Below are 21365 nucleotides of genomic sequence, written 5' to 3'. Positions count from 1 at the left end.
CTAAAGCACAGTAGAGAATCTGTGGGCCAGGGTCCCATCCCCACAGTAGTCAGTTCCTGGGAATCTGCATATGGACAGGTTTCAGAGTAGCAGCCGTGTTAGTCTGTATCCACAAAAAGAAGAGGAGGACTTGTGGCACCTTAGAGAGACTAACAAATTTATCTGAGCATAAGCTTTCGTGAGCATAAGCTTTCCCTCTGCATGTATCCCAGGAATGACTGCACCAGGATGTACATATTAAATGTACAAAGTTAATGCAAGTTCTAACCATGGGAAATGACAAGGGGCAGAAAGGGATAAAACTAATTCTCAGGCTTTAAAAGGCATCACTTTACTTTTCCCCGGAGCAGACTACTTAAAAGCAGTGTTGAAGCAGGCCCAAGGGGATTGATGGAGACCTGCAGTGTCCTATCTCCCTCTGCAACCAGAATCCCCCCAGCAGGGAGAGGGGTGGTTATGTTATGGTTAGCAGTTTGTTTCTCAAATTGGAAACAATTTCGTTCCTTTTTCCATTCACACCCCTGGAAGCTGATTACACCCTTTTCTGGTTAGTGCCCTGCTGTGAGCTCAAAACAAGCAATAACACTGGAAAGTTGTTTAAAGCTTGATAGCCTCTTCCATAAATAAGCCTTTGCTGGCCTGCAGGATGTATTGGCCCTACGCCAGAGGCAAGGCCAGCTGCTGCTCCTTGACACATTTAAATTCTGCCCTTTCCTGTGAGATCTCCCTCACCCCCAAAAACTTGCTCCGGGTTTTCTGCAGTGGTGGCAGCTGGTCTGCTGACACTGTGTGCGCGTGAACCAGGGGGCTGGAGCTGTCAAATTGGTGTTTAAAATCAAAACATGGCCCTGGGTGTCAGATCAACAAATCTCTGCCAAGAACACGTCTCCCCACGCACATGGTTTGTGAGTGCCCTGCTGTTTGCTGTCCCTTTAACCAGAGCCAACTGGCCCAGCCAGTCCATCCCTCCCTCCTCTGTAGATTCCACAGCAGACACATTTTAAAAGGTCTGCGGGTCGGGTCGAGAGATATGGGCAAACCCTTTGAGGGGACATGCTGTTTATACAGCAAATGTTTTTAAACCAGTTCCCCAAACAGAATAGGTAATACCAGTAAAAAGGGTTTTTTGCTTGTATATTTGCATCTACACTAGGGCTCTTTGCAGCATAGCTGTGTCACTTAAGAGGTGTGATTTGTTTCCATGTGTAACACCGTCAGACCCCAGTTGGCGGGCAGGATCAAACTGGGGCCCTCTGGAGCTTAGTGCATGAATCTCTACTGCATGGGCTAAAAGCTACCTGGCTGTTAACTAAGGCTGTAGAGCAGGCTCCTATTATCTCTCTCTTTAAGTGGTCTCGGTGTCACTAGATGGGACAGACCACCACACCCAGAAGGTGTGTGGGTTACACATGCTCCTGGCTGAAACAGCTTTGCTGCCAAAACTTAAGTGCAGCTGGAAAGCAGCCACATGTAAAGGGCTCTTGCATGCTCTGAAATCGACTCGTCTCTGCCATTCCATTCATATGCTCCTATCTCCCCTAGCATCCCTCAACACTGGCATCCAAGTAAGCTTGCCCCACAGTAGACCATAACAGAAGTAATCCTGGTCTCTCCTATGCATTTTCCTAAACCAATAGTGGAGTAGAACATGCTGATGATCAAAGTTACCTGGGCCTGCAAACAGTGCTGATAGGCGTGGTCTGCTGCTTGTAGCTGTCTGGGATCATAGTGTCATCCTTACAGCTGCAACAGCTGTGGTCTAGCATCTGTAAGTGGAGCAGCTCCTCAGAGTTGCTGAAAGCTGGGTTGTCCAAAGAATTGGCAGAGGCGAGCCAAGATTGAGACCAGTATTGAGCTGACACATCATCGAGGCGACAAAACCGTCGGTAGCTGAAAGAACAAGGCAGGACTTTACTATAGCAATTCCGAAAGCAAAGCTATTTATTACTGGTACAAGCCAGTCATTTTAGCGCAGGGCCTTAACAGCAGCTTACATAAGGATGCTTTTCATTCTACAAACTGTGGAGAGCTGAGCTGCACAAGAGAAAGTGAGAAATCTGCTGCATGATGTGCGTGTTACTGTTTAAACCCAATAGCTCTGAGTCACCGGTGTCTGGGCCTAGGAGAAAAGGCAGCAAAGGGAAGTGGCTACGCTTCACTTGGAGTGACAGCGAAGCACACTAGCTGTTTCTGACCAAGCCCCTTCATGGATATTCTGGTTACTTAAACCCACGTCCACATGGCTTAAGCACAAGCTGGGCAGACAAGCCCCAAGGCAGCTGCAGCTACCTGCCAGCCCAGGATGTCCAGTCTCTGGCACCAATGTAAAAGGAGAAGGAAGGGCTTTTATCTGCCAGGAGCAGGTTTTAGTCTGCTGCGTGTCCTCCAAACAGTTTGTGACCTGTGCGCAATGCCTGCGGCACATATGGTAGGCTGCAGCTTGAAGGGGTAAGAGGCTTATCCCACGTCTCCGGAGCACAAGGGCTCTGCCCAGTGTTAATAGAATCATAGAATCATAGAATATCAGGGTTGGAAGGGACCCCAGAAGGTCATCTAGTCCAACCCCCTGCTCAAAGCAGGACCAATTCCCAGTTAAATCATCCCAGCCAGGGCTTTGTCAAGCCTGACCTTAAAAACCTCTAAGGAAGGAGATTCTACCACCTCCCTAGGTAACGCATTCCAGTGTTTCACCACCCTCTTAGTGAAAAAGTTTTTCCTAATATCCAATCTAAACCTCCCCCACTGCAACTTGAGACCATTACTCCTCGTTCTGTCATCTGCTACCATTGAGAACAGTCTAGAGCCATCCTCTTTGGAACCCCCTTTCAGGTAGTTGAAAGCAGCTATCAAATCCCCCCTCATTCTTCTCTTCTGCAGGCTAAACAATCCCAGCTCCCTCAGCCTCTCCTCATAACTCATGTGTTCCAGTCCCCTAATCATTTTTGTTGCCCTTCGCTGGACTCTCTCCAATTTATCCACATCCTTCTTGAAGTGTGGGGCCCAAAACTGGACACAGTACTCCAGATGAGGCCTCACCAATGTCGAATAGAGGGGAACGATCACGTCCCTCGATCTGCTCGCTATGCCCCTACTTATACATCCCAAAATGCCATTGGCCTTCTTGGCAACAAGGGCACACTGCTGACTCATATCCAGCTTCTCGTCCACTGTCACCCCTAGGTCCTTTTCTGCAGAACTGCTGCCTAGCCATTCGGTCCCTAGTCTGTAGCTGTGCATAATAGACTCCTCCTGGTGCACACACACGTCTAATGTGGAGCTGCAATGATGGGGCCACGGCTATAGTTAAAGCCCAAGGAGGTATTTTAAATGACACCCAATAAAGGCAGATCCATGAGCTGTAACAAGTCCACTTCCATGCTAGCCAGAAACCTCCTGGTGGCTGGTCTCTCTCCTTGCGCCCGTCAGAAGGCAGTTCTGTAGCTGAAGTTGTTTTCAATCTGTTGACGTAAACACGGTTCAGTGAACGCTGAACTCTGGGGCCCTAGCATTGCCTTCAGAAACATCTGCATTTTCATCTCGCTCCCCAGCCTCAGTGTTACCCTCTGCTTCCTGCAGCCCTGTGGCCTCTCCATGCACTCTGGCAAGCTTTCCCCAAGTCACACACACCCTCTAGCCAGGGGTGGGGCATATTCTGGAAGGACAAACAACATCAGATGGCAAGCAGCCTGCTGCTGTTGTGGTTTGTTTCCTTGGGAACAAGTGTCCCCGTCCCCCGCCCTGAAGAAGACCAGGTCAGTGGAGCACTGTGAGGCGTCACACTGCAGCGAGGGTAGCATGACCCGTCCGGCTGTAGCCAGGATGTGGACAAACAGGCTGGCCCTGCTGCAAGAGAGGCAGGGGCTTGGTCAGCCGTCCAGAACGGGTGAGGGTGGCGCACAGCTGCGGCTGTCTGCAGCAGCCGGCCGCTTGCTCTTGGGCCGTGGTTCCTAGCCATGCGCGCATGGAGGATTCATTCCCCTGTTGCCCCAGCCACACGCACTGGCTCAGCCTCGGGGCCCTCGGACACTCAGGCCTTCTTTACGCTGCTGCCCAGGGGTTGGCTGGCAGGAGTAGAACTGTGCTGGGGTGGGGGCGGGGGGTTTGTTGGTGTCACGGGGAGGGGCCTAGTAAGGATCTTTCCACTGGGGGGAGGGAAAGATGTTGAGCCGACTCCCTGCCGGGCTCCTGCCTGCATAGACAAGGAGGCTGCACTGAGGCAGCCCTGCCTGACCCCCAGCTCCCACCTCACAGAGCCTGAGGCTGGATATTCCCCCCAGCATCGTCCAGCAGCTGTTGCCCCATCTACCCCCTTGCCCTGGGCCTCCTGGGGGGGTGGTTGAGGTGAGCAGGCTGCAGCAGCTCCGCCTTCCTCCAGTGCTGCCCAGAGCTGGCTGCAGGGATCCATGTAACAGCCAGGCCTGTTCCCGCCAGTTCAGGGCCCCCTGCCCGGGAACTTCACTTGGAGACATTCTTCACGGCCTGCTGCTTTGGGTCCACCCCAGAGTGCTGAGGCCCTGATGCTCACAGCTGCCAGCACTCCCTGCTTGCAGAACGAATCCTGCACACACCCCGCCCCGCCTTGCTTTTTTTTAAAATGTGCCCATCTCCCCCTCATGGATGTACTCACTGGGCCACTTCCTGGCAACTTCAGTTTAAAAATATCACCAATTGCCTCCTCTCTGGCACCAAACCACCCACCCCCCGTGCGGCTGGGGCAGGGGGGTGCTCCAACCAAGGGTGGCTCTCTGTGATGAGCCAAGCTGCTGCCATTCAGGCCAGGCTACATCAGAGCCAGAGGTCAGCGGCTCTGGTACCCAACACTGTCTAATACCAGCTGGTGCAGGGAAGAAATCCTGCAGGGAGGCAGTACAGGATGGTAGCCGTAGGACAAGAATCCTTCATCCCGCCCGTGTTTGCAATTGGAACTAGGTGGTTTTATATCCCTGCCAAAACTTTATGGGGGTGGTTTTGTTATTTTTTAATTCTGAATATTTTCGTTCTCTAGCTAACACTCCTTTCACGCCTGCTGTCCTCAGGCCCTCGATATCTTGTGACCGTTAGTCCCACGGGCTCACGATGCATGGTATGACAAGTTGTTCCTTTTTCATCAGTTTTGAATTTCCCACTCTTGAGTGTCCCTGAACATCCCAGGGATATTCGTGTATGAGAGACAGGAGCTACTAGTCTTTGATCTATAAACTTTTGTCATGTCCCTCTGATTCATTTCCTCTCTGAGTTAAACAAGTCCTTTCTCCCATGCCGGGGAGAGATTCTAGAGCCCCAGAGCAGGCGGTAGCCAGGCCCCTCTGCACTCTCCTGCCACGGCTCAGCAGCCAGGCGATCCCTGGCCATGGCCAGGGGGCTGACGGACAGCACGCGCGTTGGAGCCGTGCAGCCCAGCCCTCGCACGAGGCCCAGAACAATGGCTCTGCTCTCGTTACGTCCCAAATTCCTCCCAAGCCGGATTTCCGCTGGAGCTTCCGCAGCCTCCTGCTCCTTGCCTGTCCCTCGAAGGGAGCCCTGGGGAGCTATCACTCTCACACAGGCAGGAAATGAGGCTGGCTGCAGAGGCACCGACTGCACTGAGCCATGGGGGGGGCACCCCCCCCCATCACCTCGCACTGACCCCTCTGGGCAGTCGAAGCAGGGAGCTAGATCCAGCAACACCTCAGCCAGACTGACCATTGTCCTGCCTCAGGGGTTAGACTCAGCAGAGCTGGGGGCAGAGCCCCGGGCTGGGATAATGGGCCTGTGGGTTGAGACAGAGCTGGGTGCATGTGTGGAGGGGGGGCGGCTATGGAGGCATGGTTGGAATAGGGGGGAACAGGGCACTGAGGGCAGGATGGGGAGGGGAAGAGGCAGGGCTGGAATAACAGGGGCCAGCAGGTTGAGCCTGAGGGTGGGGCATTGTCAGAGCTGTGTGTAGGCAGGGGAGCATCTGCGGGGCAGGGCTGGGATACAGAGGCATGTGGGTCAGGATTGAGGCGCATCAGCAGAAACACGTGAAAGACCCTCGGCCAAGCCCCACTAGGCCAGGCCAGCCCATTCGGTCAGTGAGCCCCAGTAGGACAAGCTGGCCATGAAGACTCTTGGGGCCCTTCGAGGCTCCCCAGCAAGCACAAGCTCCCGGTGCCAGTGGAGGGGTGTTCGTGCTCCCCTCTTCCCACCCCAGCCTGGGACCAGCATCAGCCCCACAGAGCGTTTGTCGGGGCAGGACTCAGAGCAGGCCCAGTCCCGTTTCCCTGCCCACAATCCTGGACAAGCAGCAAAAGCCTCAAGGTCACCTCAGTGAGTGACATTGCGGACAGGGGCCCGGGAGCGTCCCACACCTGCCCCAGTCAAAGGGGCGAGTCAGCGACCCCGCACCCTCCTTCCTGCAACTCCGCAACCAGCTCCCGGCCCAGACCAGCAGAACGGCCTCAAAAGCCCCCCACGGGCCCCGGGATCATGCCCATCTCTAACTGTCCCCCCCCCACACACATAACAACGCCCCGGCAGGGAGCCAGCAGTGCAGGCCTAGCCGGGGGGGGCATGCTGGGCGGGGGCAGAGGGCGTCTGTGTACAAGCAGATGGGAGGTCCTCCGCGGGCGGGGCGGGGAGGCTGGAGGTGTGGTGTCCGTAGTCCCTGGGGCAAGACTCCCTAAGGGTGTTCCAGGCAGGAAGTGGGGGGACGTGGGCGCTGCACCCTGAAGGGGCAGGAGGGTCCCTGGTTGCCCGGGGGCATCCCCGCTTTGGGCAGAGGGGGGCCCTGGGGGTGCACAGAGGTGTAGGTAGAGACAGCGCCCCCAGGTGGGGGTACACGGTGTTTCCAGGTGGGTGTGGAAGGCACAGGGAAGTGGCGGGGGGCGGGGGGGTCAATGCAGCTGGGGACTCCAGAAGAACACGTGCCTAATCTGCCTCCGTGAGCACAGAAGCTTCGCCAAGGGCCCAGCCGGGCGGGGGCACGTCCCCTGTGCCCAGCACAACATGCCCCACACAGCAGGCGCATGGGGCCAGCTGGCTCAGAGGGCGTTTCCCAGCCCTGCCCCCAGTCCCTCTGTCTACCCCAGAGCATGGGAGCTCAGGCCAGGCAGAGCTGCAGGGCGACAGCCAGAGTGTGGGGCTGAACCACCCTCCGCACTGCAGGCTCCCGGCCCCCCGGAAGGGCAGAGGGGGCTCAGGCCCCCGTGGCGCTCGCTGAGGGGCATCCGCCTCACAGGGCCACCACCAACCCGGGGGTCAAAGGGGAGAGGCTCCGTAGCTGGCTCCGGCCCCGCCCGGCCGCGCTTCCTCACCTGCTTTTGGTCTGATCAACCCTGGCCTCCAGGAGCAGCGCCTTGAACCTCCGGACCACCAGGCAGGCGATGGCAAGGCCCAGCAGGGCCACGGTCAGCAGCACCCCACAGGCCACACCCAGCAGGCTCTGCTGGGTCACCTTGTAATCGCAGCGCGGGCCCATGAACCAGTAGTCGTTGCCAATGGGGCACCTGCAGCACCGCGGGAGAGGGTCAGAGGGGCAGGCTCTGCTCCCCAGCAAGCTGGCCCCAGGTCCTACCTCCTGCCCCTCGTCATCCCTCCACATCACAGTGCCCGGCCGTGCCGGGCCCTTGGGGCTCCTATCCCTGCTTATATTCGGGAGCCAGCCAGGGAGGACTCAGACCGGGACACTGGGTGCACAGGGCATCGGGAGCCGGGGAGAGGGGGCGGCGCCTGCCCACGGACTCTCACCCCAGACCAGGTCAGCAGCGACCGAGAGCCCCCATTATTCACGCCAGGCTCCTCCACCTTGGGGCCCAGCCCAGAACCTCGTTTCTTCTCCATCCATTGCCGTGGGGTGGCCTACCCCAGCCTAGCCTGCGCTGGGCCCTGAGCCAGGTGGCTGCCCCCAGGCTGCCGTCTGCGTGATACTCACTGGCACACGGGCTCGTGGGCACGCGGGTGTGTGCAGATGCCGTGGTTCTTGCAGTAATCTCTGTGGCACACAGACGTGCAGCTGGCATTGCCGGCCCCACGGCTGATGCACTCAAAGCCAGCGTGGCACGAGAAGAGGGCCGTGCACAGGTCCAGCTGCCTCTCTGCAGACAGACAAACACAGACCGTCTAGAGCGCTGCAACACTCTGCCCCAACCCCCACCTCCCCAGGGGAGCCAGAGGGCACAGAGCCAGCCTCCTTGGGCTCAGCTTCTCTCTCTGCCGCGGACTCGCCAAGACGCTGGGGAAGCCCCTTTCCTCCACCAGGCCCATCTGCACAATGGGGGGCTCGGTTCTGCGAGGCATCCGCACTAGAGAGCGGCTTGCCCCACATCACGACTGCGGAAACGGCCCCTGCTCACCCCAGCAATGCCACAGCACTCCCTGCCTGCGCCCGCCAGCCCCGCAGAGCCAGCCTGGCTGCATGAGGGGGCAGCCACCGGGTCTGGGGCACAACTCGCTGCCTGCGAGGTCCCCAGTGCAGCTCCTGGAACGAGAAGCCCTTCCAGGGCGTGCTGAGCCACGGGGGGCGGGGGTTGTGGCACAGAGCTGACAGGATGATGAGGGCATGGAGGGTGCATGGGGCTGCAGTTGGGGGTGGGGGAGCAAACAGAGCCATGGCAGGAGGTCTGGGGCGGGGGGGGGACACAGAAGCCAGTGAAGCTCCATGCCCAGGCCTTGGCAGCCCTGCTCCTTTGCAGCAACTCTATGCCCTGCTGCCATGCGCCCCAAGCAACTCACCCAGGACCACGTTCCACAGCACGATGGCACTGGCGATGCGGAGACCCGAGCGGGCGGTGCCCGACAGCAGCGTCCGGTTTAAAAGGGCACCCAAGCCCTGCACTGGCCCACGCAGCCGCTCCGCAGCAAAGAGGGCATCGTACTCCAGCACCACGCTGCCTTTCCTGGGGGAGCAGCCAGAGAGACGGGTCAGAGCCTACCCTCAGGGGCAGCCATGGGGTGGGCGGGGGGCGCTGCACTCCCTCCCAGCTACCCGTGCTCCTCTTCCAGCTGCAGGGCCGGTGCTGATGCTTTGGCTCTGCAGGCTCAGGGTCTGACCGGGGGAATGGGGCAGGCGGGGGGCGCGCAGGGGACACCACGAGCTCTGACACAAAGTCACAACAATGTGACGGCGACACAGGACAAGCCGAAGCCCGAGCTGTGCAGTTCACTCTCCCCACCCGTGCGGGGGCTGCTCCCCGGGCCCCTGCACACGGAGGGGAGCTGGGGCGCCAGGCACGCTCCTACCTGATCCTCGTCACTTCCAGGCTCTGGAATCCCGGCACAGCCGTGAAGAGGGGCGCCACCTGTGTGGGGACACAGGAAGGAGGTGCATTGTGACGAGAGAATTGGCCCCAGCTGCAGGGGACCCCGGTCTCCGAGCCCACAGCCACCCATGGCAACGGTCACTGGACAGCACGCTCCCTGCCCTGCCGCACCGCAGCCATTAACCACCAGCTCAGTCCCCGTGGGACAGCCCCGCCCGGCCCAGCGCCCCCCGGGCTCACCGTCTCATTGAAACTCTGCACCAGGCTGCGATGGGCCTGCGACCCGGGAGTCCGGAAGGCGCCAACGAATTCCATATCCAGCGCGAGTTCACAGGGCATGCGGAGACGGGTCGCTGTGAGGCAAGACACCCCGAGCCCAGCCCACAGGGAAACCGTTACTGCGAGTGCTTGGCCCTCGCCCCGGCCAGCTCTGCACAGCAGCAGCGCCCCGGTTCAGGCTGGCACCAAACACCGAGCTTGGGGCAACAGGGAGGGAAGACGTGGGGAAGCGAGGGAGAGCGGGGCGCAGGGGCCCGGGCATGGAGCCATGAGGCACAGCGAGTCAGCAGAGCTGTGCCAGGCCTGCAGTCACCCCAAAGGCCTCGCGGGCTCCAGACTCGCTGCCCGGAGGGATCACCATGGACAGCCGGAGTGTGCCCTCGGCGTGGCTCAACGCCACTGGAAGCAGACGCCCGCGGCCTGCTCTGGGGCCACCCCACACGGCAGAACCACATCCCCCAGCGGGCACCACGGCAGGATTGCAGAGGGGGCCTGAGCAGCATGGCACGGGGGCAGCTCCCAGCAAAGGGGCTGACATGGTGTCAGGGGCATTAGCCTGACCTGCATGGGGCCCCACACTGGCTGTGCCTGGCCAGAGGAGAGCCCACTACCCCATTCATCCCGCCCCTGGCACACTGCTTTACCAGCATGCTGCCTTTGGACTGCTCCAGCTGCACCCCTGACCATATGCGACTCCCCGTCCCTCTCCCCCGCGGGACGTCCCTGCCCAGAGAGCAGCCCAGAAATCCAGGGGAGGCGCTGCCCGACTGACCTTTGAGAAGAGGAGGCTGGTCTTCCACAACGAACACGCTCTGTGCCCTGCCACGGGCACCCTTGGTGGTGACAGGCAGGGGCTGCCCATCTGCCGCACCAGCTGGGCCAGGAGTCACGGGTGGCATCACTGCCCTGAGCTGCGTGCTGGCGAAGGGGACATTCGTCCTGGCACTGCTCACGGGATCCGTAACATCGGCACCCCATGCCCTCGGGGTGGCTGCCAGGGGGGGCCAGGGACTCCTGCTGCCAGCTAGGGACCTAGCACTCTCAGCGGTTAGTATCAGCTCTGGGGTGGGGGGCGTGGGGCTGAACAGGGCCCCGGTGTTGATGCTCAGAAAGCTCCTCCCAGCCCCGCTCGGGGTTGTTGCGTCAGTGGCTTGGCTGGAATTCCCCGGTTCAGCCCCAGCCTGCGCAGGCCAGGCTGGGGGGGTCATTGCCCGCTGGCCCAGCCTCTCTGTCCCTCCCCTCCAGCTTGCAGATGCCAATGAGGGCGTTGCCACTGAGGCATTAGTGGTCGCCGTGTCCCACGATGGAGACTGGGTAGTGGCCACGCCGAGCTCTGCGAGTCCCAGGGCAGCGGGAGACCCTGAAACGTCCTTCTCTAAGGAGAATGGGGAACTCAGCCTGGTCCCGGGAGGGTCAGGGGGCTCTGTCGGGCTGAGTGCAGTGGATCCTCTCTGCAGAGTGGCTGCCGGTGTATCTGCTCTAGCAGGCTGGCTGGCTGGCGGAGGCTGAAAGCCCAGAGGAGTGGTGGCTTGCACGGTGCCAGGGCCATGGGGCACGGCTTCCCCGCTGGAGGCTCCCGGGAACACTCCCTCCTGAGACGTCACTGCCATGACTGGGGAAGGAGCCAGGGAGGGCTGCTTGGCCCCGTGAGTGCAGGAGACGGGAGGCTGGGAGGACGTGTCCACAGACACAGCCGTACCAGGCGCGGCTGTGACCGTGCTGCGGGGCTCCCCTGTGCCAGGCACTCGACTCCTCGCAGCAGGGGTTTCAGGGAGCCAGGTGAGAGTCCGGAATAACCGCTCCAAGGCTGGGGCTGGTGTTGACAGCCTGGGCTCCAGGGCGCGCTCACTGAGAGACCCGTTCTCGTGGCCAGGAGCTGTGGGGTGAGAGACACTGGACCCCGTGCTGAGCTGCTCAGCTGGCGCTGGGGGCTGGGCCGAGCCAGGGGATGGGGCAGGTGCTGTGAGGTTGCCCAAAGGCCTTGGGGTCCCAGCGAAGACACTTGGCGTCCTGTCTGGAGAAGCCCCGGGGAATGACTCTGCCCACGACGCTGCCCGAGGGTCCCCCTCTGTGCGCGTGTCAGTGGAGAGAGACAAGTCCATGTTTTCTGGGACTCCATCGACACCTCTGCGCCCTGGCGACTCCTCAGAGCCAGCCTCCGCCAGCGTATGGCCCAGGTCCTCCCCAGGCCTGGGGCTCCCCAGGGGCACCATGAGATGCATGCTGGAATGCAGTCCTGGGGCAGAGTGAGCTGTTGTGGCGAGCGTCTCTGTCAGGCTGCTCCCTGGGGTGCGCACTGGGGTCCCACTGGTCTCTGTGGCTGGCTGAGCTTTGCCCCCCAGCCGCCAGGTCAGACTCTCCCGGCCATCCAGCTGCAGAGCAGGTGTCTGGCTGGTTTCCAGAGAGTCGCACGGTGCGGGGGCTGCAGTACGCATGGCGGGCTCTGTCTGTCCTCGCGGCAGGGTGCCAGAGCCCGCAGTGGGGCTTGGCAGCCTGGCTCCTAGGCCCAGGTCAGTGAAGTCCAACTCCGTAGTAACGGCAGCTTCCCGGTGTGCCGTCCCCAGCCCCCGCATCCCTCCTCCAAAGCGCTGAGCCCCATCGTCCCCTGAGCTAGCCCCGGGAGCAGGGCTGGTCACGGGCACAGAGGGAGGCAACAAGGTTACTGGCTTCTGGGCGCCCACAGCACTGCCCTGGCTGGTCTCCACACTAGTTTCACTCAGGGCGAGAGCCGCCTCCGGCGTTTCCATGCTCCATGGCTCTGGGTCCGAGGGCCCTGCCGTGAGCGCGCGCTCTTCACTGGGGTACACTGGATCCGTTACTGCGGAGATGCTGGAAGGTGCCTGGTCCAATGAAGCCGGCTCCCGGGCGGCAGAGCCAGGAAACACCACGGGTGAATTTGTAGGGGTGCTGCTGCCCCCCAGGGAAGTGGGATCTTTTCCCCTCAGGTTTTCCAGAGGGACTGTCCCAGGGAGAGGCACCAACGTGGGATTTGCTGCCTTGAACTGTGACCTCGCAGAGAACAAGGGGCTGCCGGTCTTTCCAGCGGGCGTCTCCTTTCCTGCAGCAGACGGGTGCATACGCACTCCCGGGTCGCGGGCTCTGTCCCAGTGCTCAGCAGCTGCTGCAGTGGCCGGTGGCTCCACACACTCAGCGTTCGCTCCATCCTGAGCCAGAGGCCCGTTCCTTCTCCTGCCCAGCCACGTCCTTCGGGGCACAGGGGCAGCGTTACTCAGCGCATCTCCAGGGCTCTCTGCAGTGCTGGCAGGCCAGGCCGCAGGGCTCTGGTGGGGGGCAAGGCCAGGGCGAGGGCCTGGGGCTGCCTTGCTGGTGCTGTGGAGATGCTCAGCAGCTCCAGATACCACAGCCCCCCTCAGCTTCACCGGGGCCTCTTGTGATGCCACCTGCCCAACACCTTCCCTCAGAGCCTCCAGGGCATCCACACCTAATGAGAGAGGCAAAGACTGAGGCAGAGCTGTGAGCCCAAGGAGTCACCCTGGTCCCGGGGGACTGAAATGCTTTTACTAGCCCAAGGCTTGGAGTCAGGACTCCTGGGTTCTCAGCCTGCCCCGGGCCTGAGAGTGACTCTCTGCGACCCCTTGGGCAAGGCAATTCCCCTCTCTGTAAAGTGGGGACTAAGGCCCGGCCCCACCTCCCGTGGGACACGTGATGAGTCGCTGGGAAGGGTTTGCAGAGCGCAGCTGCCGTGGGCTGGAAATGTTCCATACTCCGCTCAGCCATGTGGCCCCGAGGGCAGCGCAGGGCTCAGAGTGGGGCAGGCCGGGGAGCCGGGAAGGTCTGAGCTGTGAACGCTGAGTCAGGGGCTATGCCAATGCTGCATTCCCCATCTCTGAACGGGGCTGAGTCCAGAGGCGGGGTTTCCCCCTGACTCCCCCCAGTGCAGGACACAGCGATGCCCCAAGACAGCCCTGTATTCCCAGGAGGGAGCTGGATCTCACCATGCCCATCTAGCCCAACAGCTCTCTGGGCCTGAGTTCTGGTTATAAGGGAGAGGAACAGCAGAAAAGCCCAGCCCAGGGGCCTCTGCCTACTCTGCTTGAGCCCTGGGCAGGAGATGAACCTGGCCGAGAGGTGGGAAATGCCCATGGAAAGGCCGGCCAGCCTTTTGGGCTGGCTGACTGACATGACTGGCACAGGACGGGGTGGGTGACTGGAGGGAGCATCCAACCTCCTCCCAGGGAGAGCGGGACCATCTCACCCAGCCCTAGGGGCGAGAATAAGGCTCCCTGGGAATCAGAACCCCCCTGGCTCCCTGTGACTTCCCCCCAGCCCCATCGCCTAGTGCCCAGGCAGAGCCTTTACCTGTCCGGCAGCGTTGCCCCGTTGAGTTCCCAGGGCAGAGACAGGTCTGTGCCGATCCCACCACGGAGCAGCAAAGGGCCAGCCGCGCACACCAATCCACAGCCACTGGAGAGAGAGAGAGTGGGCGCTGCTCATATCCTGGGTCCCCTCCGGCCGGAGACAGCGCAGAGAGTCCTGCACCCAGCCCGCGACGCGGGAATGCTACAGCCGGAGCGCCGGAGGCAGGCCAGGCAACACACGCACACCGGCCCGGGGAGGCAGTGCTGGGCGACGTGCCCCACGTGGTGGCTCCCCAGTGCGGTGTCTCGGCCTGCCAGGCTCTGAGGGGCACTCCCCCAAGCACGGCTGGCCAGGATGTTTCCAGTCCATGGGCCATGCAAGCGCCCTTCCTTTTACTAACCAAACAAGCAGGCCACAATGGGGCCCGGGACACCACAGTGACAAGGGGGACTCACACACTCACCCTCCCCAACCGAGACCCCGACAAGCTACCGTTGTGGAAACACTGTCGGGCATGGGACAAGGGATGGGCGCTGTCTCTCTGGCTGAGACGGACGGAAAACCAACCCGCGTGTACTGTTCACACGCTGCAGAGCAAGCTGAGGTATTTGCCACAAGGAGAGCCCTGCATAAAGGCCTCGTCTCCCAAGCCTCAAAAACGACTGGCACTGGCCAATTATTAATAAATCCTCCCCTGCCAAAGCCCAAATCTCCAAGAGAACAAAGCCAAGCCAAGCAGGGTGTTTCCACCTACCCCCAGCCCAGAGCAGCCGCATTGCTATGGCCATGGGCCTGAGGGGGCTGGGAGGATGATATAAGCACTAGCAATCCTGGCAAGGAGACACGTTCGCTGTGGCCCAGGAGCAGACTCTGGCCAAGCACATCACTGCACTGGAAGGAACCAGGGCCATGACCGAGGAAAGGCCCGAATGCACCCTGCCTCGTGACCCAGCTCCGCCCCCAGTGTGGGCGGGGGGGGCAGCTTTGACTAGGGACTGCAACAGGAATCCAGAACCAGGCAGCGCTAGCGAGGAAAGAGATGCAGCTCCCCGCACTGAAATCATGCTGCAGCTCTGGTTGGCAACATGCTCTGGATGCAATAATGCTTAGGGCAGCCGTTCCCAAGCTGGGGGTCACACCCCGAAACGAGGCTGCTGGGCCATTCAAATGTTTCCATTTCCCACTGCTGTCTCCCAAGCAATCCAAGCGCTTTCAAGCGCCACCTCGTCATCCTGGCCAATGGGAAGCAATTCCCAAATTCGCGCCCCCCCAGCGACAGCTCATTAGCCTTTGCCAGTAACTTGGGTCACCTGTCTTCTGTTGGGCATAAGCACCTGCTTACACATGAGTATTGGTCTGGCTTCATTGGCGCCCTCCCCTGGGAGTAAAACCAGGCACAGGCTCGCATGCTGGCAGGACTGGGGCGCTGGTTTGTTCCTACCTGCAAGGTTTCCTAATTCAAGGTCTGCGAGAAGTTCTAGCTCAAATGAAGTGACGCTTGTACAGTCTGAGCCAAGCATTGGCAGTGAGTACACCATCAGCATTAGATAAACACAGAAGAGTATTGTTGTACAGTGGCCAGAATAGCCCCCTGGTCTCTCTCTGTTTTCCTAAATACTTAATTTCTGCAAACACAAGACCCCTCCCCCCGGCTCTCACCCCAGCAGCTCAGGGCAGTTCTTTACCCAAAAACCAATCAAGCCATTTTTCAATGTGCAAAAAGTCCTCTTTCTGAAGCTCCTTTGCTTTATACAACCAGCCACTTGGGAATTTAACTCTTTGCAGCATCAGGTTTCACAGAAAGCCATTTCCTGTGAAAGGAAAAGCTGAGGCATGGTTCAAAATCCAGCTGGAACTCACCAAAATTACCACCTGCATTTGCATGAAGAAATAAAATAGAAACCTCTGTACCAAAACTCCTGCATTATCTGAATGTAGGTCACATGGTGGGAATAGCATCACGGACACAGAAAACACCCCCCTCTTTGCTGAACTCCCATTTATCCAGATAAACTCCATGTCTCCCATTTCACTCAGATAACGAGCTCACACACAAATGATACAATCGCACCATACAATAGATGGGGCCTAGATCACCTGATGAGTGCAGGCTACATGCCTATTCTGTATCCTAGGGATAGGATACAGAGGGACCTAGACAAATTGGAGGATTGGGCCAAAAGAAATCTGATGAGGTTCAATAAGGATAAGTGCAGGGTCCTGCACTTAGGACGGAAGAACCCAACGCACAGCTACAGACTAGGGACCGAATGGCTAGGCAGCAGTTCTGCGGAAAAGGACCTAGGGGTGACAGTGGACGAGAAGCTGGATATGAGTCAGCAGTGTGCCCTTGTTGCCAAGAAGGCCAATGGCATTTTGGGATGTATAAGTAGGGGCATAACGAGCAGATCGAGGGACTTGATCGTCCCCCTCTATTCGACATTGGTGAGGCCTCATCTGGAGTACTGTGTCCAGTTTTGGGCCCCACACTACAAGAAGGATGTGGATAAATTGGAGAGAGTCCAGCGAAGGGCAACAAAAATGATTAGGGGTCTGGAACACATGACTTATGAGGAGAGGCTGAGGGAACTGGGATTGTTTAGTCTGCAGAAGAGAAGAATGAGGGGGGATTTGATAGCTGCTTTCAACTACCTGAGAGGTGGTTCCAGAGAGGATGGTTCTAGACTATTCTCAGTGGTAGAAGAGGACAGGACAAGGAGTAATGGTCTCAAGTTGCAGTGGGGGAGGTTTAGGTTGGATATTAGGAAAAACTTTTTCACTAGGAGGGTGGTGAAACACTGGAATGCGTTACCTAGGGAGGTGGTAGAATCTCCTTCCTTAGAAGTTTTTAAGGTCAGGCTTGACAAAGCCCTGGATGGGATGATTTAATTGGGGATTGGTCCTGCTTTGAGCAGGGGGTCGGACTAGATAACCTCCTGAGGTCCCTTCCAACCCTGATATTCTATGATTCTATGATTCTATTCGCTCACAGAGCATCCCAGGAAGCATGTCTGTGATGGTATTTTGCACAGCCCATGTGCATAGCTCAAGCCAAAGCAGACACACTGATTCACATTTACTGCAGTGAAAGTCAGCATCTGTATTTCCAAAACACACCCAATAAAAGCAGGGACTTTCGGCACCAGCTTGCAACAATTTTTCTCAGAAACACCAGGAATCAGACGCTCTGCCAGGGGACAGATTACAGGAAATTTTCTCTCAGGACAAATAATCTCTCCCTGGGCCTATAACTGCCTTTTGCAGCATTTCTTGTCATTTCCTCTGAAGCATCCAGTACTGGCCTCTGCCAGAAGCAAGATACCATGCTAGGTGGAGTGCAGGTCTGGCAATTCCTATGCTATTCGTTATTTAGCCTGTGAAGGGACAGAGCCCAAATCTAACAGGAAACCCACAGGCTAAAATTTAGAAACAGCAGTGAATGTACTTTTAAAGACAATTCCTTCTCCCCAGGCACACCGTCTAGCAGACTGCATGCAGCAGAGGCATGGGCTTCAATATAGGTCAGGCTTTGTCTGCACAAGAAAGTTGCACCAGTTTAACTCACACTAGTTTGCAATGGTTTTAGTTAAACCAGTACATATCCCTCTGGGCATTCCCTTATTGCTGTTTAAGGGTGACTTGTTTGGTTAGTTTAAACTGAAGCCTAAACAGAGAGAAACCTGATTTAAACCGAAATAAGCGTCCACACGGCCTTTGGCACTGGTTTCCCTAAGTCAGCTTTAAAATCACACACAGCTAAACCCGTGCAGCTTTCCCCTGCAGACAGCAGAGTTCTGCATTCACCTACCTCTTGTCCATAATCCCACAGCACCCGCCTCCCCCCTAGCACCACACCCCCGCAGTGACATTCACTGTTGCCACTAACCCTGTCTTACACCCTTGCTTTAGCCTGTTTGCTCCTCAGGGCAGGGACTGGCATCGCTGTGCCTTGCACATGGCTCAGCCTGTGTGCAGCAGTTAGGTCAGGCCAACTGGCAACAGCTCCAGAGTCTCTGAGTGGTTCTTACCCCAGTAAGTGAAAGTGAGACTGGAATCCAGGCTCCCTCTGATCACGGTTCTGCCCTGTCCCTTCAGAAGAAAGCTGTGGGCAATATCCACAGGCACCTCCCTGCCGGCTCCTTCCCCTGGGCTACCTTCAAAGCGCACGCTAAGGTTGGGATGAGCAGCAGCCTCCAGGGCTTTGATTTCCACGCGTACTTCCTCGGAGGGCAGCGCTGCGACCACCCATGTGCAGGTTCCGGTGGGTGCCAGGGGGCCCTTGGCCGCTGGTAAGTGGATGGTCCCATTAGCTGCACTGATCACGTCTATGATGCCTCCACAGCTCCCACGTTCCTCCAAAGAGCCGGCACCCCCTAGAAGCAGAAATCAAGCCTTGGTCAAAGGCTTCTGGCTCCCAGGGGCACCATTCGTGGGTGCCAGCCTCCTCCTCGCTGCGGGAGCATCCCCTGGACCAAGCTCCCGGGGGCACCACCCGTGGGTGCCAGCCTCCTCCTCGCTGCAGGAGCTCCCGGGGCACCACCCATGGGTGCCAGCTGCCTCCTCGCTGCTGGAGCATCCCCCGGACCAGGCTCCCGGAGGCACCACCCATGGGTGCCAGCCTCCTCCTCGCTGCGGGAGCATCCCCTGGACCGGGCTCCCGGGGGCACCACCCGTGGGTGCCAGCCTCCTCCTCACTGCGGGAGCATCCCCTGGACCAGGCTCATGGGGGCACCCCCCATGGTTGCCAGCCTCCCCCTCACTGCAGGAGCTCCCGGAGGCACCACCCATGGGTGCCAGCCTCCTCCTCGCTGCGGGAGCATCCCCTGGACCGGGCTCCCGGGGGCACCACCCGTGGGTGCCAGCCTCCCCCTCGCTGCGGGAGCCCCCCCCGGACCAAGCCGCCCTTCAGAGGCGGGGGCCGGGCCGTGCCCCGAGCTGAACCCCCCGCAGCCCTGCGAGCCCCACGCCCCGGGCCGAGCAGTAGCGACTGTCCCCGGGGCTGGGCCCGAGACCCCCGGTACCGGCCCGGCTCTTACCCGCCGCGCCCAGCAGCGCCAGGAGCGGGAGGAGGCTGCCCATGCTGCCCGCGGGCGGAGCGCTCGGCGCCGGCTGCGGGAGCGCAGGGGCGGCCGCTGCCTGGAGCCGGCGGCAGGAAACCCCCCGCTGCGGCGGCACCAGGGCACGGGACCGCGGAGAGCAGCGCCGCGCACCCCGCCCCGACGCCCCCCAAACCCCGCACTGCCCCGCCCTCCGGCGCCCCAAACCCCGCACTGCTCCGCCCTCCCCACGCCCCGCCCCCCGGCGCCCCAAACCCCGCACTGCCCCGCCCCCCCCAAGCCCCGCCCCGACGCCCCCCAAACCCCGCACTGCCCCGCCCTCCCCACGCCCCCCGGCGCCCCAAACCCCGCACTGCCCCGCCCTCCCCACGCCCCGCCCCAATGCCCCCCAAACCCCGCACTGCCCCGCCCTCCCCACGCCCCGCCCCCCGGCGCCCCAAACCCCGCACTGCTCCGCCCTCCCCACGCCCCGCCCTCCGGCGCCCCAAACCCCGCACTGCCCCGCCCTCCCCACGCCCCGCCCCCCGGCGCCCCAAACCCCGCACTGCCCCGCCCTCCCCAAGCCCCGCCCCGACGCCCCCCAAACCCCGCACTGCCCCGCCCTCCCCACGCCCCCCGGCGCCCCAAACCCCGCACTGCCCCGCCCTCCCCAAGCCCCGCCCCCCGGCGCCCCCCAAACCCCGCACTGCCCCGCCCTCCCCACGCCCCGCCCTCCGGCGCCCCAAACCCCGCACTGCCCCGCCCTCCGGCGCCCCAAACCCCGCACTGCTCCGCCCTCCCCACGCCCCGCCCTCCGGCGCCCCAAACCCCGCACTGCTCCGCCCTCCCCACGCCCCGCCCCCCGGCGCCCCAAACCCCGCACTGCCCCGCCCTCCCCAAGCCCCGCCCCGACGCCCCCCAAACCCCGCACTGCCCCGCCCTCCCCACGCCCCCCGGCGCCCCAAACCCCGCACTGCCCCGCCCTCCCCAAGCCCCGCCCCCCGGCGCCCCCCAAACCCCGCACTGCCCCGCCCTCCCCACGCCCCGCCCTCCGGCGCCCCAAACCCCGCACTGCCCCGCCCTCCTCAAGCCCCGCCCCCAGGCGCCCCAAACCCCGCACTGCCCCGCCCTCCCCAAGCCCCGCCCCGACGCCCCCCAAACCCCGCACTGCCCCGCCCTCCGGCGCCCCAAACCCCGCACTGCTCCGCCCTCCTCACGCCCCGCCCCCCGGCGCCCCAAACCCCTGCACTGCTCCGCCCTCCCCAAGCCCCGCCCCAATGCCCCCCAAACCCCGCACTGCCCCGCCCTCCCCACGCCCCGCCCCAATGCCCCCCAAACCCCGCACTGCCCCGCCCTCCCCAAGCCCCGCCCCAATGCCCCCCAAACCCCGCACTGCCCCGCCCTCCCCAAGCCCCGCCCCAATGCCCCCCAAACCCCTGCACTGCTCCGCCCTCCCCAAGCCCCGCCCCAATGCCCCCCAAACCCCGCACTGCCCCGCCCTCCCCAAGCCCCGCCCCAATGCCCCCCAAACCCCGCACTGCTCCGCCCTCCTCACGCCCCGCCCTCCGGCGCCCCAAACCCCGCACTGCTCCGCCCTCCCCACGCCCCGCCCCCCGGCGCCCCAAACCCCGCACTGCCCCGCCCTCCCCACGCCCCGCCCCCCGGCGCCCCAAACCCCGCACTGCCCCGCCCTCCGGCGCCCCAAACCCCGCACTGCTCCGCCCTCCCCAAGCCCCGCCCCCCGGCGCCCCAAACCCCTGAACTCCCCCCATAAACAACCCCACCCCAGTGCACCCCTACGCCCCCATCCACAACCCCTCAAATACACCCCCACCGCCCCGGAATGCATCTCTCACCACAAACCCCACAACCCACACATTCTATAGAACACCTGCAGTGCCATTCACAAACAGGCAAAGCCACACAAGGCACTCGGCGAAGAGCCCACTGCACACTAGACAGACACTCCACAAACCACCCAAGTACAATGAAAGCAAACCACCCCCCCATCCCCTGAAAACCAGGCTTTTGCACACACAAAACACACAAACACATGCAAGCCACATACACGTCATGCAAACATGTCCCCCCACAGAAATCACACCGTGTGGGTCAAGGTCTCTGCTAGCCCAGTGGCCAAAGCGGAAAGTCTGTGCTACTCTGTGGAAACACCCAGATGCAAAACCCCGATAGATTGCCCTAATGCATACAAAGAGCCAAATGCAGGTTAAGATGCACGGTAATGGCAAATGCAGCTATTCAAAATCATAAATCAGGCCGCCAAAGTCATGATTTTTATATATAAGTGTGGAGATCTTTATTTGCCTTCTAGTGTGAGGCATGAGGGTATATTCGGGTCACATTTTTCAAGATGTTATTTACAATCAAGAAGCCTAGAAACTTACTGTTAAAAAATGAGATAGTCACTTGACTCTGGGAGCTAGGGCTTCAGGAGCAACACACACTGTCCACGGCAGAAAGCCCCCTGCGATGCAACACAAAACACACCCAC

The 21365-nt window shown here is 60.6% G+C and overlaps 1 protein-coding gene across 2 annotated transcripts in view; it reads right to left on the bottom strand.

The window, feature by feature from the left end:
• Window positions 1–18961, bottom strand: part of LOC140918048 (uncharacterized) — a 20408-nt gene extending 1447 nt beyond the window's left edge. Inside the window, exons 1-10 of one of the 2 annotated variants that reach the window (XM_073361633.2) lie at window positions 18854–18959; window positions 17846–18190; window positions 13818–13922; window positions 10270–12939; window positions 9459–9571; window positions 9199–9257; window positions 8692–8855; window positions 7892–8054; window positions 7275–7466; window positions 1669–1890 (exon numbers count right to left, since the gene is read on the bottom strand). In XM_073361633.2, the coding sequence (XP_073217734.1) occupies window positions 1669–1890; window positions 7275–7466; window positions 7892–8054; window positions 8692–8855; window positions 9199–9257; window positions 9459–9571; window positions 10270–12939; window positions 13818–13922; window positions 17846–18190; window positions 18854–18896 (4076 nt within the window). In that variant the 5' untranslated portion in view covers window positions 18897–18959. Of the gene's footprint in view, window positions 1–1668; window positions 1891–2894; window positions 3459–7274; window positions 7467–7891; window positions 8055–8691; window positions 8856–9198; window positions 9258–9458; window positions 9572–10269; window positions 12940–13817; window positions 13923–17845; window positions 18191–18853 lie in introns of those variants that run through there. The other variant, XM_073361634.2, reaches the window with a different exon arrangement.
• Between the last annotated feature and the right edge of the window lie 2404 nt (window positions 18962–21365).

The sequence above is a fragment of the Lepidochelys kempii genome, chromosome 10 (genome assembly GCF_965140285.1).
Source record: "Lepidochelys kempii isolate rLepKem1 chromosome 10, rLepKem1.hap1, whole genome shotgun sequence".
In the NCBI taxonomy this organism is placed as follows: domain Eukaryota; kingdom Metazoa; phylum Chordata; order Testudines; family Cheloniidae; genus Lepidochelys; species Lepidochelys kempii.
Note: the sequence above shows the minus strand (reverse complement) of the source record. Positions and strands in the feature narration are given on the sequence as shown.